The sequence below is a fragment of the Serinus canaria genome, chromosome 12 (assembly GCF_022539315.1).
Source record: "Serinus canaria isolate serCan28SL12 chromosome 12, serCan2020, whole genome shotgun sequence".
Taxonomy (NCBI): domain Eukaryota; kingdom Metazoa; phylum Chordata; class Aves; order Passeriformes; family Fringillidae; genus Serinus; species Serinus canaria.
In genome coordinates this window covers 6,714,506-6,729,412 of record NC_066326.1, presented here as the reverse complement: position 1 = coordinate 6,729,412, position 14,907 = coordinate 6,714,506, and the positions used below count along the sequence as shown (strand labels likewise).

The 14,907-nt window shown below is 43.8% G+C and overlaps 1 protein-coding gene across 2 annotated transcripts in view; it reads left to right on the top strand.

Moving 5' to 3' along the window:
* Positions 1 to 1,205: 1,205 nt before the first annotated feature.
* Positions 1,206 to 14,907, top strand: part of ATXN7 (ataxin 7) — a 60,760-nt gene continuing 47,058 nt past the window's right edge. For both annotated transcript variants that reach the window (XM_050979176.1, XM_030228072.2), the window contains exons 1-3: positions 1,206 to 1,475; positions 1,616 to 1,870; positions 2,383 to 2,451. In XM_050979176.1, coding sequence (XP_050835133.1) covers positions 1,627 to 1,870; positions 2,383 to 2,451 — 313 coding nt within the window. In that variant the 5' untranslated portion in view covers positions 1,206 to 1,475; positions 1,616 to 1,626. The remainder of the gene's footprint in view (positions 1,476 to 1,615; positions 1,871 to 2,382; positions 2,452 to 14,907) is intronic.

Here is a 14,907-nt window from a genome sequence, read left to right as displayed (position 1 = left end):
CATTAACACCTTTACTCATCAGACTAAGATGAAGAGTTTTGGGAAGCTACAAGCAGGGCAGTGTAACTGAAACATCAGGGCCCAGCTCAAGAGCCTGATGGCCTTTAACAGTTAATCCTGCTGCCAGTGTCTGCAGTAGAAGTCAGTGTAGCTCTCTTTATCTAAATTTTATGGTGTTGGCCTTTTATGAAGGAGGTAAGTTAGACTTCAAGTTGATCAGGAGAGAAAAATCATGTTAGCTGCTCCGTATTAGATCTGCAATTTTACGAGATACATTCTGAGTGTGACATAAATTATCAGTTGGGTGGAACACTGAAACTATTCTTATAATTACAGCCTATGCTATTCCATGTGATGAGCTTGAATTTATAGATATTTAATATGCATAAATTTGGAAAGAAACATCTCCAGCTTGTATAGTCCCACACTTGAAATAGAAAATTAAAATTAGCTAAGCCTGCATGTATATGCACCTCTGCAGGTTAAACAAATTTATTTACAGTTCTGATTTCTGATGTGTGGTTTTGCAAATACATGTATGGGATCTGTCAGCAGTCCCGTGCTCTAGAGCACCTGTAGAGGAGGCAGCACATCAGATTTACATATTTTTAGCTGTTTTTCGAGGATGACAACAACTGTTACTGACAGTGGCATCAAACATGGCCAGAAATCGTTGGAGATCATGGCCTGACAGTTTGACATTGGTACTTAAACGCTCTAGTGGAGAAAACTTTGTAATAAATTAATTCTAAACCCAGGGGTTTTAATCGAAGAGTTTGATTTTGCAAAACTTAGAGTTTATTACTTGGAGTTAGCAGGTACGACAGCATCCTTTAATCCTCGCCTTTGACGCGGCACGACGTCATCGCAAAGTTTAGGCAAGGGGCAAAAGGAAAAAGAAAAAAAAAGCCGTTTTAAAAATGTGAAATAACAATGAGAGAATGAAATAACAATAACCCCTGGGAGACAGGTTTCGAGTATAACGAGGGCAGCAGCGCGCAGGAAACTCGCTCGGTGTCTCCCCTGTGCCGAGCGGCCGCCGCGGGCGAGGAGGGGTTGGGAGGGAGCCGGGGGGGACGGGGACGCGCCCGCCCGGAGCGCGTTTCCTGCTCGCCGCTGCCTTTAAGGAGGCGCCGGCTTTAAGGTGGATCGGCGGTGAGGGCGGGGCGCGCCCGCCCGGCTCCGCCCGCCGCGTCGCCCTCCGGTCCGCCCCCCTGGCCGGGGCAGCGGGTGCCAGGCGGGGTTGTGATGCGGCCGTTGTTTTTGTAGGGTCGTGGGGCCGCGGTGCGGAGGTAGCAGGCGGCCCATGGAGCTGGGGTACGCCTGGCAGGCGGCGTAGCCCTGCTCGCCCCCGCTCCCTTCCGCCGCTTTGTTAGCGCGAATACAAGCGCGTCTCACCTACACGGTGAAGAGGAAGGCAGCGCTCCCCGCACAATAATGGGCACCCGGGCGCTGCCCCCCGGGCCGCCGCAGAGGTGAGTCGGCGCCGCCGCAGGGCCGCAGGTTCCCCGCGGGGAGGAAGCCGAGCGAGCGGGCGGGCTGACAGCGCCGCGGCTCTGCCTTAAGAGCGGGGCGCCACCTTAAGCGGCCGCTGACTTTTCTCGTTACATTGTAGCAGCGGAAAGAATGTCGGCGCGGGCCGCGGGTGACGTCAGGAGGGAGCAGCGCGGCGCGGCCGCCAGGCAGCGGCAGCGGCGGCCCCGCCACGGCGAGGGAGGAGGCGGAGGAGGCGGGAGCGGCGCCGGCCCCGCCGCCACCGCAGCGGCAATGGCGGCCGTCGGGGAGCGCAGGTCCCTGCCCAGCCCCGAGGCGATGTTGGGGCAGCCCTGGAGCCACTGGGTCGATGCTGCTAAACTTCACGGGAACGACGGTGAGTGGCCGCCGAGCACCGCCACCCCCACCCCCCTCCCCCTCTCGTCCCCAGCGCACCCCGCGGGTGCCCCGGGACGGCACGGCGGGGTGCCAGGCCCGCCGGGGAGGTTGGGTCCGTTCCCACCCCCGGCGTTCGCGGCCGAGTTCGTTGTGCGGTGCGCGCCCCCCGGCCGGGCTCGGGAGCGGCGCGGAGCGGGCAGCGCCTGCCCCAGTTCCTGTAATCCGGGACACGGTGCGAGGAGGTCGGAGCCGGTCCCCGGAGCCCGGCACCTCCTGCCCTCGATTGAGCCTCGGCGTGGGGCGGGGAGCTCACGCCGCAGGTGAGGCATCCCCGCCGCTGTCAGCGGCTCCCCCGCTCCAGGGCCCAGGAGCCCTCGGTCCCTCTGTCCTGTGTTTACGGTCGCGTCCCTGCGTGTGCCCACGGGGGAACGGGCTACAGGTCACGAGAGGGGGTCAGTCCTACCCTCTGGCTTTTCCATGGATTGAAATCTTGTGGCTTTTTGGTTTTAGGAACAGCATTAGAGGAAAGTTTCAAAGAATACGGGAGAAACCGAGAAGCGATGCGACTTTGCCGAGAAGGTGAGTGCAATTCATTCTTGAGGAAAAGTGCAAGGAGAAGTTTTCTTCTTCATAACTACTTAGCAGAGGGGCAGGCACGGGAAAGAGAAAGGGTCAAAGTTTCCTGTCAGTTTGGATTTAGGACTGGTGGCCTGTCAGTGACTGGTGTTATTAGCATTATTATTAAATTAATACTTATTTTGAAAACTTCAAGTTAGGGCATAGACTGTCCTTACTGTGTTTCTATATGTTGTTTGGGTTTTTTTCTTTAGACTATAAATAGTCCTACGGAAGCTCTGTGACCAACACCGATAAAATCTTCTCTTGAGTTACAGTATTTTTTGTTCTTGATATAATCCATGTCAGTATTTCAATACCAATCCCTTCCCCTGTCATGTCATTGTGTTATGTTTATTGCTTGGTACTCTGCTAAATGAGAGTGACCTTTCACCTGTGATTAGCAAAAGCCCATTACGGCCTAGTTTCTTGCAAGAGTAACAATGCTACTTTGGGTTGTAAGCAGATGATGAATGAAAGCTATAGATTATTATTTACTTTCTAACAGGCAGAGGAAAAAAGGAAGGGATGAGTGTGATTTATTATGTTAATTTTTGTTTGTTTGTTTTTCTAGTTTGATGATTGTTTTAGAACAGAGAAAGTTTTAGAACCTTTCTTAATACTGTTGGTTCTTGGTTCCCTCTGAGTGCCTGAGAAGTCTGCCAGAGAACAGGCCCAGCTGTTTTAAATACTAGAGCAGTTAGACCCAAGTCATTTGTTTGATGTTGTAGAAATGGAAGACTGAGTTTGTAGACATGGTTTACAATCATGGGAAGCAGATCTTGCCAGCAACCTTAGGAGATGATCTGATTCAGCACTTACTGACTTGTGAGCTGCAAGCAGCAAATGAAAGCTAAAGCAAGGTGGCACAGGCTGGCAGGATTGGGAGGCAGTGATCCATGTTGAGCCTGAATTAAAATGGCTATTTTTTGTGTTCGCAGTGTTGCAAAAATTTGGAAAATACAGTTTCTAGGGTCAGAGTCAGTGGTCAGTGGCATGGAAGAAATTTGCAATAGGCAGCTGTGCTGCAGCCTGCAGATTCACTTGTATTGTTTTGCCATCTTCTTAAGTGTATCTATGAATTCTTAGGCACTTGAAAAATCATTTCATTACTTCATTGCCAAGTCCCAATCTAATCATTGTGCTGGATATGTAATTCATTTTTCTGAATAGGCAAATCATTCAAATGCTAAAAAAGCATTTACAACAATAAATACACACATTATACTAGTGAAGATTTTACCAATAAGGATTTTCATACATTTGCTCTTATTTCTACCTATTAAAATGCAAGCATCTAAGGTTTCTAGATTCTGAAGATTAGCTGGCAGGGCAAAGAATAATCTATCCTATTTTTTTCCCCATGGAGAGAGATCATGAAACTGTTTTTGTGCAGGCTGAGACACAGCTTTTCTGCACTGACTCCAACCATGTGAATGATTTGTAGGGTTGTTAGTTGAAGGAATTTCATAAAATACTTTGAGAATTAAAAGTGAAACTTAGTAGCCCTATCAGGCTTCCAGAAGTCTATTTATTTTGGTTGCTTTATGACATATGAATGAGACACTGACTTGGCATATACCTGTAGCTGGCCTGTAGGGAGCTTTGCCTGCTGCAAAATAGAGCTAAAATAGTATTAATTAAGTTTAGATTAACTTAACTTAAGGAACTAGGGGAGCAGCAAACATGCCAGCATGTGTATGTATTATCAAATAAAACTTTGAAAATGCTGTAAATGATTCATTTTCCCAGGAAGAATTTTACATTCAAAATTGAGGAACAAACATTTATAAAGTAAATGAATTTTCTAAACCTTGGTTCTTAACAGAGAAAGGTGAACCAAAAGTATAAATTTTGTTAAATCCACTTTAACCTCAAGACTTTTGTCGTGGTACCCCACAGTATTTTAAATACAAGTAACAACAGAACTCCTTGTGTAAAGAAAGTTATTTCTCTACAGATTGGGAGTTGACTCTGAGGCCCAACTTCACAAAAGGATTTCAAGGTTATTTAGGCTAATTTAACCTTGCATTGCAACTCTTCCAGTTTGCATAAAATAATTAAATATTCATGGCCTGGAGAGGGAGCAGAAGAAGGAACATGACTTTACAGCCCACATATTAGAATTGGGTTCAAAACCAAGAAACATTTTCTTTATTTAACAATTGTCAGGCTCCCACTAGCCTGTGTCCCCACTGGGCTATGGGTGGTAGTTGTTTCTTTTCCCACGTGCTGTTTTTCTGCGTCTCCTGTTGGGAATGGCCTCACCCTCAGCATGCCTGCTGGCAAGAGGTGGATTTCAGCTTCACAGGCAGTTGAGTTTGAGTCTCCTGAATGAAGAGTGTTCCTCTTGTTATAACACTGTATTAGAAAAGGGGCTTTAACATTGCCAGCTTCTCCTTTTGTCAAGCTTTAAAGACAAAGAATGATGGATGCTATTTTAAAGGAATAAAGGAAGATGTAACTGTGTAATTCCAGAGCAATATTTGCAAGCAGTGGAGAGAGGGAGGATTTCAGACACACCTTTGTCAGTGGCACTTTCTATTTGCTGATCAGGCAGCTCCTCTCTGAGCATTTTAGTGGTTGTGAAGCCTGATGAATCCTTAATACCTGTTAATGATGCTAGTTCCATGCAGGGATCAGGAAATGTTATTTTTTTTTTCTGTATCTAACCCTCTTCATCATAACCAAGCTCACATTGAAGTAAGAACTAGGATTTGAGTTTGGGCTTCCCAAACTCCCAGTGTTTGTGTCTCATACTTCCATGTTTCTTTTTCACTGCTCTTACATGCCTTCTGTTCTGCTAATACATAATATTAAATCTCTCTGCTGGGATCCTCACTGACCTTCATAAAAGTGAGAAACTTGCTGGATACTTTCCTCCTATATGTTGCTTTTTGAGACAGTAACAGTCCACACTGAGCTTTGATGTAGAAATCAGCTGCAGGAATAAGATATGGGCCCAATGGACTTGACTTGCTCTTGGTATGGAAAATCCCCAAGAGATGGAAGTGAGAGAGGGATACCCAATGGGATGGGAAGATTTTACTTTAAAATAAGCCTTAAACTTTACTTGGAATTTGTACACTGAAACCTTCTTCTGCTGAGCAATCCTATCAAGGTAAGAACATGTTAGAAGCAATTGTGCTCATTAGTTATTTTCATATGTAATTGATGTGACAGAATCTTTTGGCTCGTATAGTCAATTACTTACTGCTTTGTGAACCAGCTAAAGGTGTGAATCCCCTGCCACTCACTTGTGCTGAGATGAAGCAAGGATAGCATGTTGCATTGTAATATGTCGATGAATTCCAAAACAGCAAGGCAGAATATCTCATCTTCTTCGTGCATTTTTCCTGTATTTTAAAATGAAACTTTGCTGAAGTGCGTCTTCCAGACTTGTGTGATGGTGGAGTGAGTGCTGTTGGATGCAGCCAAAATGTTTTCAGTTACTCAGTTCATCTTGGAGGTGCAGTAGACCTTAAAACGAGTTTGATGTGTCTGTAGTACCTGACACTGTTTGATTTGAAAAAAAAATTTTTCTTTCATATCAGACTTCATAATCAGTGCTTGAAACAGTTTTTCAGGAGATCCTTGCTAACTTGTGCTGAATTTCGTTTGCTTTTAAGGATTTTTCTAGCCTATTGTTGGAAAGAGGATCTCTAAATAGAACTGTGCCTGTGAGAGTAGAGTTCATTGGTGGTAACTTTGACAGGCTTCAACAGAGGCAACTGTTGCTTCTTGCAGAATTTAACAACAGGTTTGGCTCATTTTGCTCTGTGAAAGAGTAGAGAAGCTGTGGATAGAAACAGTGAGGACCAAGGTTGTTTAGTGGGGCTGAGGGCATAACACTCTCCCACCACCAAGGAACTCTTGACTCTCCCCTCAACCAATAGCTAAAGGTTGTCATGTATATTCCTTTAAATAAAACAAAAACATGGGGGAATAATCTAAAATAAGAAACCCAAAATCAAGCCATTCCCACCCCCAAATCTGTATTTGAGATTCAGAGAGATACTACCCATGTACATCATTAAATACACCATTACTTATTAATTTGTACAACCCTTTTGAAGTGGTTGGGATAAAAGTCTCTTATATTCTTATACTGACTCATAAAATAAATTTGAAACACTTAAAATTATAAGAAAAGAAACTATGGCATCTCAGATGAGAAAATAAAAGCAGGGGGAGGGGAGCTGAAAAGGGGATTTGGATAGACAATTTAAAATTGAGTGGTTTTTTTAAATTGTATTCAGTGCATACTGAAACGATGGTGTCTTTACTGGAGCTTAAGCACCTCATTCTTTCAGTAACACACACAGCCCCTTTTTGAGTTTGTTTGGGTATTTTTGTGTGTGTTACATCCTTTGAGAGGTGAATCCCTTGCTCCTGTCTATTTCAAGCAATTCACTTATACTGTCACCATAACTTAGAGTTAACTGGTGACAAAGTAGAGGGGAAGGACAGAACATCTGCAACTTGGGTCCCAGGTCAGAATTGGTGTTGGCTCTGGGGTGATGTAGCACAGCACCAGTCATACAACTTTTACAATAAACTGTCGTAAAAAAGCAAGCAGTGAGTTTTCTGTGGGAATGCAGATTGTCAGTTTTTGGTGGGCACCTTCAGAAGACACTCTGGAAGGTTTAGTGACAGTAGGAATTAGTCAGGAGAGGAGGTGGGAGCAAACTCTGTTGAGCATCATGTCACCTGGTAACAGCTGAACTTCTGGTCTTTGACAGTTAATATATTTTGGGAATTTAAAAAAATTGCTCTGTGAACCTCTAGGGCATTCAGCAGAAGCTGAAGCCTTGAGGTTTGATTATATTAATTGCTATTAATGGAAGTTACCAGAGCTGTGACAGTAGTAAGAGCTGTGTGATGAACCCTTGTTCTTCTTTAGCTCTTTCTGGGCAGGGTAGAGCACTGAAATCCAGCCCTGGGAGTCTCACTAGAAGCATCTTTATCACATAGACCCAAGGTCTAGAATTTTCCCAGCAGCAGGTTCCATAAATAATTAAAGCACTGCTGAAACTTCTGTTCCAATATTAAGTTGTAAATACAAGTAAGAGACAGCATCTTATTTCAAATTTAAATTTGTTTTTACTCAGCCTTGGGAGGTGCTTAGTTGAGTTGATTTTTTGTTGTGTCAGATCATATCAGAGAGATGCTTAGAGGGCTGTATAATCCTTGCCTACCTGCAAATACACTTGTGAGAATTTTAAATAATTTGAAATACATATTTTAAGGTAGCAGTACAAAGTGCCATGCTTCTTTTTTGACATTCTGCATAGCTCTTCACAGTCTGTAATGAGATCAATCTCTTCTTCATTTCATTGCGTTTTAATTGACTATTTACACAAATTTTTTTAAGGTTTTCTGGACTGGTTATCATAAAACAATTACAGGGAGACTTTAAAATTGCCTTGAACTCTTTAGGAAGATTGTGGAGGTTTTATGAGATTGCTTGAAAAACATGCAATTTGAAAGCATGCTTCTTCTGAAATTGTCTGCAGTGATTGGCCCTAATTTTTTACTTGGTTCTTTTTTTCCTTTAAATCCAAGTTCTGTTTACAATATTTAATTATTTCTGATGGGATGAGTCAGGTGTTATAAATAGAATATTGTGATGTTAGACTGCAAGTTAGAACTCTGTCATCTCATATGTTTTAAAGATACTTGGCAGGTTTTAGGTATTACCATAATATTAGTGTGGTATTGCAAGGCCTTGGGGACTTCGGCTGCAAGTGCACCCACAAGACTGTCTTGATCTGTCCATAATATGTGAGGAGGCAGAATATTTTCTTTTTTATAAGAACATTTTGAAATAGTTGTCTGTACACACACATAACAGTCAGGAATTCACTGTTATCTAATCCTTCTTAGGTGGTATGTATGATTAGCTAGGTTATCCCTGTGCAGAAGAGGTGATGTCTCGATAATACTTAGTTAAAGGTTGGTTTTTGTAGTGTTTCTGTGCTATGTTAACAACAAAAACTCAGTGAGAACAATGTAATAAATACGTAGAAATGTGACTTTCATACAAGATGGTAACTTTGTCATCTAAGTAGAGCAGGAAAGACAGAAAGGCTTAGTGAAGGATACTTTTAAATAAATTGGGTTAAGAGGATGCAGATTACTCTCTCTAAGGTAACTATTTTAAAAGGTATTTCTTCCAGTGCAACAGATCTATAAACATGAGTGTCTCCAGTTCTTACAGCTCTCCTGGCTATGCCCAGCCTGTGGCTGGAACTGCTGAACGTTGTCTGGGCATAGGTGTGATCTCTTGTCTCACAAGACAGAAAAGATTTCATTTTTCACAAACCATTGAAATATTTGACTTGTAATTAATTATTCTAAATAATCTTTAGAATGCTTGAAAATTCTTTCTCTTCCTGTGTAATGAATGAAGTAATCCACTGCTGTGGAACTTCCCCATATGTACAATATTCAATGTTACTTCCTAGGCATTCTTACAATGTAGGTGACAGCACAGAGATGAATAGAGCTTTGTACTTACATTTCAAGTTTTTTAACAGCAAGTGTTAAAATCTGACAAAGGGAATTCAAAGTCTGATGTAGCAGAGTAGCATGATTATAAAAGCGGTTGTCACAGAAGGCAATAAATTTATTGTAATCTGTGTTCCCACTGCTAGAAGGCTTTGCTCAGTGAAAATCCTTCCCTGCTTGTGCAGGCTGTGTGCAGCTGTGAGCCAGGACTGGTGCTGGTGGCTCTCACACGGGTTCTTGTGGCAAGTCAGACACCCGTGTCAAGCCCAGGTACTACAGGATATGACAGGATGTGACTTCATCAAAGTAAACTGCACATGCAGCTGCTCCCACATGGCTTGGAGTCATGATTGCTGGGTTTGGAAATGGCAAATACTCTGGGCTGTTGGCTCAGGTAGATTAGAAATACTCAAATGCTCAGTTAGTTGTGTGTGCACATGCCCATCAGCCCTGTGGAATAAGCTGGTTTGTGGTAACACGTTCCAGATGAGAAAGATGGTTTATTTACAAGCTCACCCCCACCCTGATCTCCACTTTTGGTAGCTTTGGCATAGCCCATAGATAAACTTCATTGATAAAACAAGGGGACAAGGATAAAAGGTTATGCCTTGTTTTTCTGGTGGGGGGATTATAATAGGCAGAAAACATGCAGTGTTCTTGATTTGCTCCTCCTTCTGTTGCTAAGCAGGACTTGAATCTTCATCAACTGTCTGTAATGCAACAGAAAATGCAGCTTTCTCAACTGGCACTGAAAAAATATGTACAAAAGAGCTGAAGGACTAAAATCCTGTAGGGAGCAACTGAGGTTAAGTCCATATTGCTTTCGTTCTGAAATCTAGAGCTCTCATTGTTTTCTTTGCAAGCAAGTTGGTTGGATGCTTTCTTGCTGATACAGTTGCCTGGAAGTCTTACAGCAGCTTGCCTTAAAATGAAGTGTGGAGGCTTTAAAGAATTAAATTTGCAAATCAAGTCCTATGATGAATACACAGTAAATTGGATATTTACTTTCCATGGACATCAAATTCTGCTGTATTTTACCCTTCATAAATTTAACTTTTAGTCTATGGTTTTGTTCATTGACTGGCTGAATGGTGTAGTAGATGCTGTGAGTAGGAAGATGAGAGTTCTGATGGTTTATTAAGTGTTACCTGGGGATGTGGGGTCTTGCTGTGAGCCACTGAAGTCAGCAGAGTTTTTCTTGTGACTGGAAGAAGAATGTAGAACCAGGTTGTGGGGCTCAGTGGGTGAGAGAGGAGACAGCCATGTTCACTGCAACCTCATGAACAGACAGACACCAAAGGTACTTCACTATGCAAACATTTAATTGTCAGTCCCTAGATATTGCAGCCATGGCTTTGTCAAGGTGTATATACCCTAAATTACACCCTCTGGCTATTGTTTTAGGCAAAACTACAGAGGAAAATCTGTATCAGTTTACACCTAGGGTGTGGTTCTACAATCTTTTTTTTTTCCTCCTAGTAATGCTGGATTAAGCAGCTCCTGTCTCTGCTGAGTGAAACACTTATGAAATAATAGTTGTATTCTAACTGTAAAGTTGTTTCCAAAACAAGGTGATGGCTGCTTAAAGGAGAATCTTAATTTTCCATCAGGTGTTTGGTCTGGACATCTAGAATTCATTGGACTGTGCTTGTTTATGTATATTTTCAGAGTGAACCTGATTAGATTTTTGCATGTCTGCCTAGAAGACTGTATAGCATAGTAGATCTTGTATCTTGGATGTCTTTGAGTGTTAAAGATGCCAGTGAATAACCACAGTGTAAATCAGGACCAGTTGTAAATGGTGTATTGTGAAAACTAAACAAGTAAGAACTAGTTGTTGTTATTATTTGCTAGTATTCTTTTAAAAAATTCCTTTTTCATAATTAGGTATGTCAGGGGGCCAGGTAATAGAAATTGGAAGTTTTTCTAACATTCTTGAGGTGATTCCCAGTAACTCTGTGAACTGGAGAAAATGCCATTTGAATTTGTGTTACTATGCTGAACAAGACTTAGAGCATCATTTATCTTTATCTTTTACTGGAAGGCTGTTACAAATTATGCCAAAAGGAGAAAGAAGCATCATTTATACAGTATACATAAATGTGTTCCATACCAAATATTCCTTTTATCCCTTCAGAAGAAATCTATAGTTGTGTGGAATATCCAGAAGCCTCAAACTCTGCAAAGATTTGGGTTAACTGGCAGGACCTTTGATGGGTATGTCAAAGGAATAGAAAGTGTTCCCGATAGTCAGTGTGTGTGTTAGATTGTTGAGACAGCCATATAAAGTAATTTGGAAAGCACTTTTCAAAATAATACATTTTCCAAAGAATTTCTCCACTTTTCCCAGAAAATGTTAAAATCACTATTTCATTCCTTTTCAATTAGAATGACTCTAGAAATATATTAAAGGAGTTTAACTTGCCTCTGACAACTAGAAGGCTTTGCTAGGCTTTGGTTTATAATGAATATAATTTTGGGATTTAGGATATTGTCGTGGTTTGACCCTGGCCAAATGCAGGCACCCATGACAGTCACTCACTCACCCTCCCCTGCTACAGGTGGGCAGAGGAGAGAAAAATTTAATAAAGGCTTGATGAGTTCAGATAAGGACCAGGAGAAAACACTCTAAAGGCCAGACAGGCTCAACTTAGAGGCACAAAGTGAATTTATTACTAACAAAGTCACAGGAGGATAATGAGAAGTAAAATAAGCCTTTAAAACACCTTTTCTTCCCCCAGCCATTCCCTCCTTCCCACCAACAGCACAGGCAGACAGGGCATGGGGGATTTGGTCAGTTCAGCACTGAGGTTTTCTTTCACTGCTCCAGGAGAGGAGTCCTTCCCCTGTGAGCTGTGGGGTCCCTCCCACGGGGGACAGTTCTCTGTGAACTTCTCCAGTGTGGGTCCACTCTTACAAGCAGCAGCCTTACAGCACCTGCGGCAATGTGAATTCCCCCCAGGGGCACACAGTCCTCCCAAAACTGCTGCAGTGTGGGTCACCCTTCCACGGGGTGCAGTCCTCCAAGGACAGGCTGCTCCAGCCTGGAATGGCCCTCTCTCCCCACCTGGTCTCCTGTTGGATCACAGCCTCCTCCAGGCATCCACACACTCCAGCATGGGCAGCTCCCCCATGGGCTGTGGGTGGATCTCTGCATCCCCCATGGATCCCCATGGGCTGTGGGTGGATCTCTGCATCCCTCATGGATCCCCATGAGCTGTGGGTGGATCTCTGCATCCCCCATGGATCCCCATGGGCTGTGGGTGGATCTCTGCATTCCCCATGGATCCCCATGGGCTGTGGGTGGATCTCTGCATCCCCCATGGATCCCCATGGGCTGTGGGTGGATCTCTGCATCCCCCATGGATCCCCATGAGCTGTGGGTGGATCTCTGCATCCCCCATGGATCCCCATGGGCTGTGAGTGGATCTCTGCATCCCCCATGGGCTGTGAGTGGATCTCTGCATCCCCCATGGATCCCCATGGGCTGTGAGTGGATCTCTGCATCCCCCATGGATCCCTCTGGGCTGTGGGTGGATCTCTACATCCCCATGGATCCCACAGGTTGCAGGGGCTCAGCTGCTCCACCATGGTCTCACCATGGCTGCAGAGGAATCTCGACTCTGGCTCCTTGAGCACCTCCTCCCCCTCCTTCACTGCCCGTGGTGTCTCCATGTTGTTTCCCTCACATGTTCTCACCTCCTCCTCTTCGCTGGCTAGGAAAAAACTGTGTCCCACTTTGTTTTGATTTTCTTCTCAAATCTGTTATCACAGAGGTGTTACCAGTCTCTGTAACTGGCCCAGTTTTGGCCAGCAGCATGTCCATCCTCAGAGCCATCAGGGACTGGCTCTGCTGGGCATGGTGACAGCTTCCAGCAGCTTCTCACAGCAGCCACCTCTGTGGCCACGCCAAAACCAAAAACCAGGCTGTGCAAAACCAACACAGAGGTTCAGATAATTTGTTTTTTAAAACATGGAATCTGGGTTTGAATGTGTCTGTTCTGCTCAGCTAAGAGAGATGGCAGTTGTCCTGCTCTCACTGGTATTAAATAATAGTATTTGAGAGGAAAGGCATAAATTAACTTCCTAATAGGCAGCATTTACTTCATAAAAGTACTTAAAGATGAATTCCCAAAAGCAAATTTGTTTTTCATTTCTGTGAAGTTGTGTTACTCAAATCAACTGTCCAGAAATCCTGCTTGTTAAGGAGCTTCTGTTCCACATTGTAGTTTGTAATTTTTAGAGAAGTTTTGAGCCAAATTCAATATATCTGTGTTACCTACCAAAGGCAGTGTAATATGTGCTTATAATTCTTGTCCTAAATACAGAGTTGGGGCTTTCTGTGGCCAAGTGATGGAGGGAAGACTTTTTCTACCAGTTGTGTTGTGAGATTTTAGGGGAAATATCAATGTCCGAGCTGTACCTGATAGGGTTTGATTATGGTTTGTATCTAGGCTGGACAGAGCCTCTCCTTGTCTGATATTTCTTCTGTAGAACGTGCTTTAACAGCCAGCTGACTGTGCCTGGCTGTTTCAGCACCACTATTTCCATGGGGTGTTTGGAGAAGTCCTAAATGCATCAGTCCTTGTTTGGTAAGTTTCCTTTTGGTTCTTTCTGCCTGATTCCCACCTTGTGCCCTGAAATGTAGGGACACAGACCACTGTGTCATTTGCTGGAAGAAAACTTGTAAGTTTCTTTTCTTGTTTTTATGGCCTGAATTTAATGATCTGAAGTGTTAGCTTGATAGTCTTGGAGATGAGAATACTATTTTCATGCTCAGAGTAGAGCACAGGAGTAAAATCTTCAGTGTGCTGTCAACATGTCTCGTGTGAGGCTTGTTTACAACTGCCTGGGATGCAAAAGGGGTCCTCTGTGGAGCAGTGCAATTCTCTGTCCTCCTGCTGACAACATCCAAAATTCTCCTGGATAACCACAATGATGTGAAGAAAGGCCCGTGTCCCTGGAAAGGGCAAAAATCACAGCCTGGGTAGATGGTGCTCTTCATTATGAAATAGGAAGACATGATGGTAAGGTGCAGCAGTTTTATTTATAATTTAATTTATTTATAATTTAATCCCTCCAAGACTTTTCCTGCACTTGGTGACCGAGGTCTTGCAGGGAGCGTGGCGTCGTTTGTCATCGCAGTGCCTGGGGTGATGTCACTGACTCACGGGAGCATTTGGGGTGTCTGTCCCTACTGTTATGGTGGCCTGGCAATACTCTTTCTTGGACTCCTTTGGCATTTTTCCCCACGTGTTCCACGCTGTTGCTGGAAGCAAAAGCTTTTGAGCCATTTCCAAACTCAAAGCAGTGCATTGTGGGCCAGCACTGGGAGGACTGGATCAACAAGTTTGGCAGCAGCAGCTTTGGCTTCCTGCCTACCCTGGATAGGCACCAGTAGAGATTGCCTAAGTCTCCCAGTGAGTTTGAGCTGAAGATCCCAGCCTAGGTCCTGAAAGTCATGTGTGTACAACTGCTGTGCCTGGCAGAGGATCTGCCTCTGTTGTAAACCGTGGTTTTGTTATCCTGGATATGTTTGCAGTAGTTATCTTTTATCTGCTTTAGGAAGGTGGATGTTCTATTTGTTTTCAGTGTACTGGAGGGTGGTAAACTCTACAAATTTGTTAAAATATCAAAGGATCCTGTTTACCTTTCAGTTTTCTGTTGTCTATTTAATCTTACTGTTTTCATCCTGAGTCATCCAGGGGCAGTTTAATGGTGCTCTGAAGTGTCCTTTTCTGTGTGTTTTCGAAATACCAACTCGGTGTTCTTTGTTGTGCCCGTTCCTTAATAGTGACCCCATGTGTCTTCTGTGACTTCCCCTTTGCAAACTGGCTTCATCTTGTGACACAATGCATCAGGACCACCACTTGAGGTCTGGGGGTTTCCTGAGGGAGCAGGACACCACTT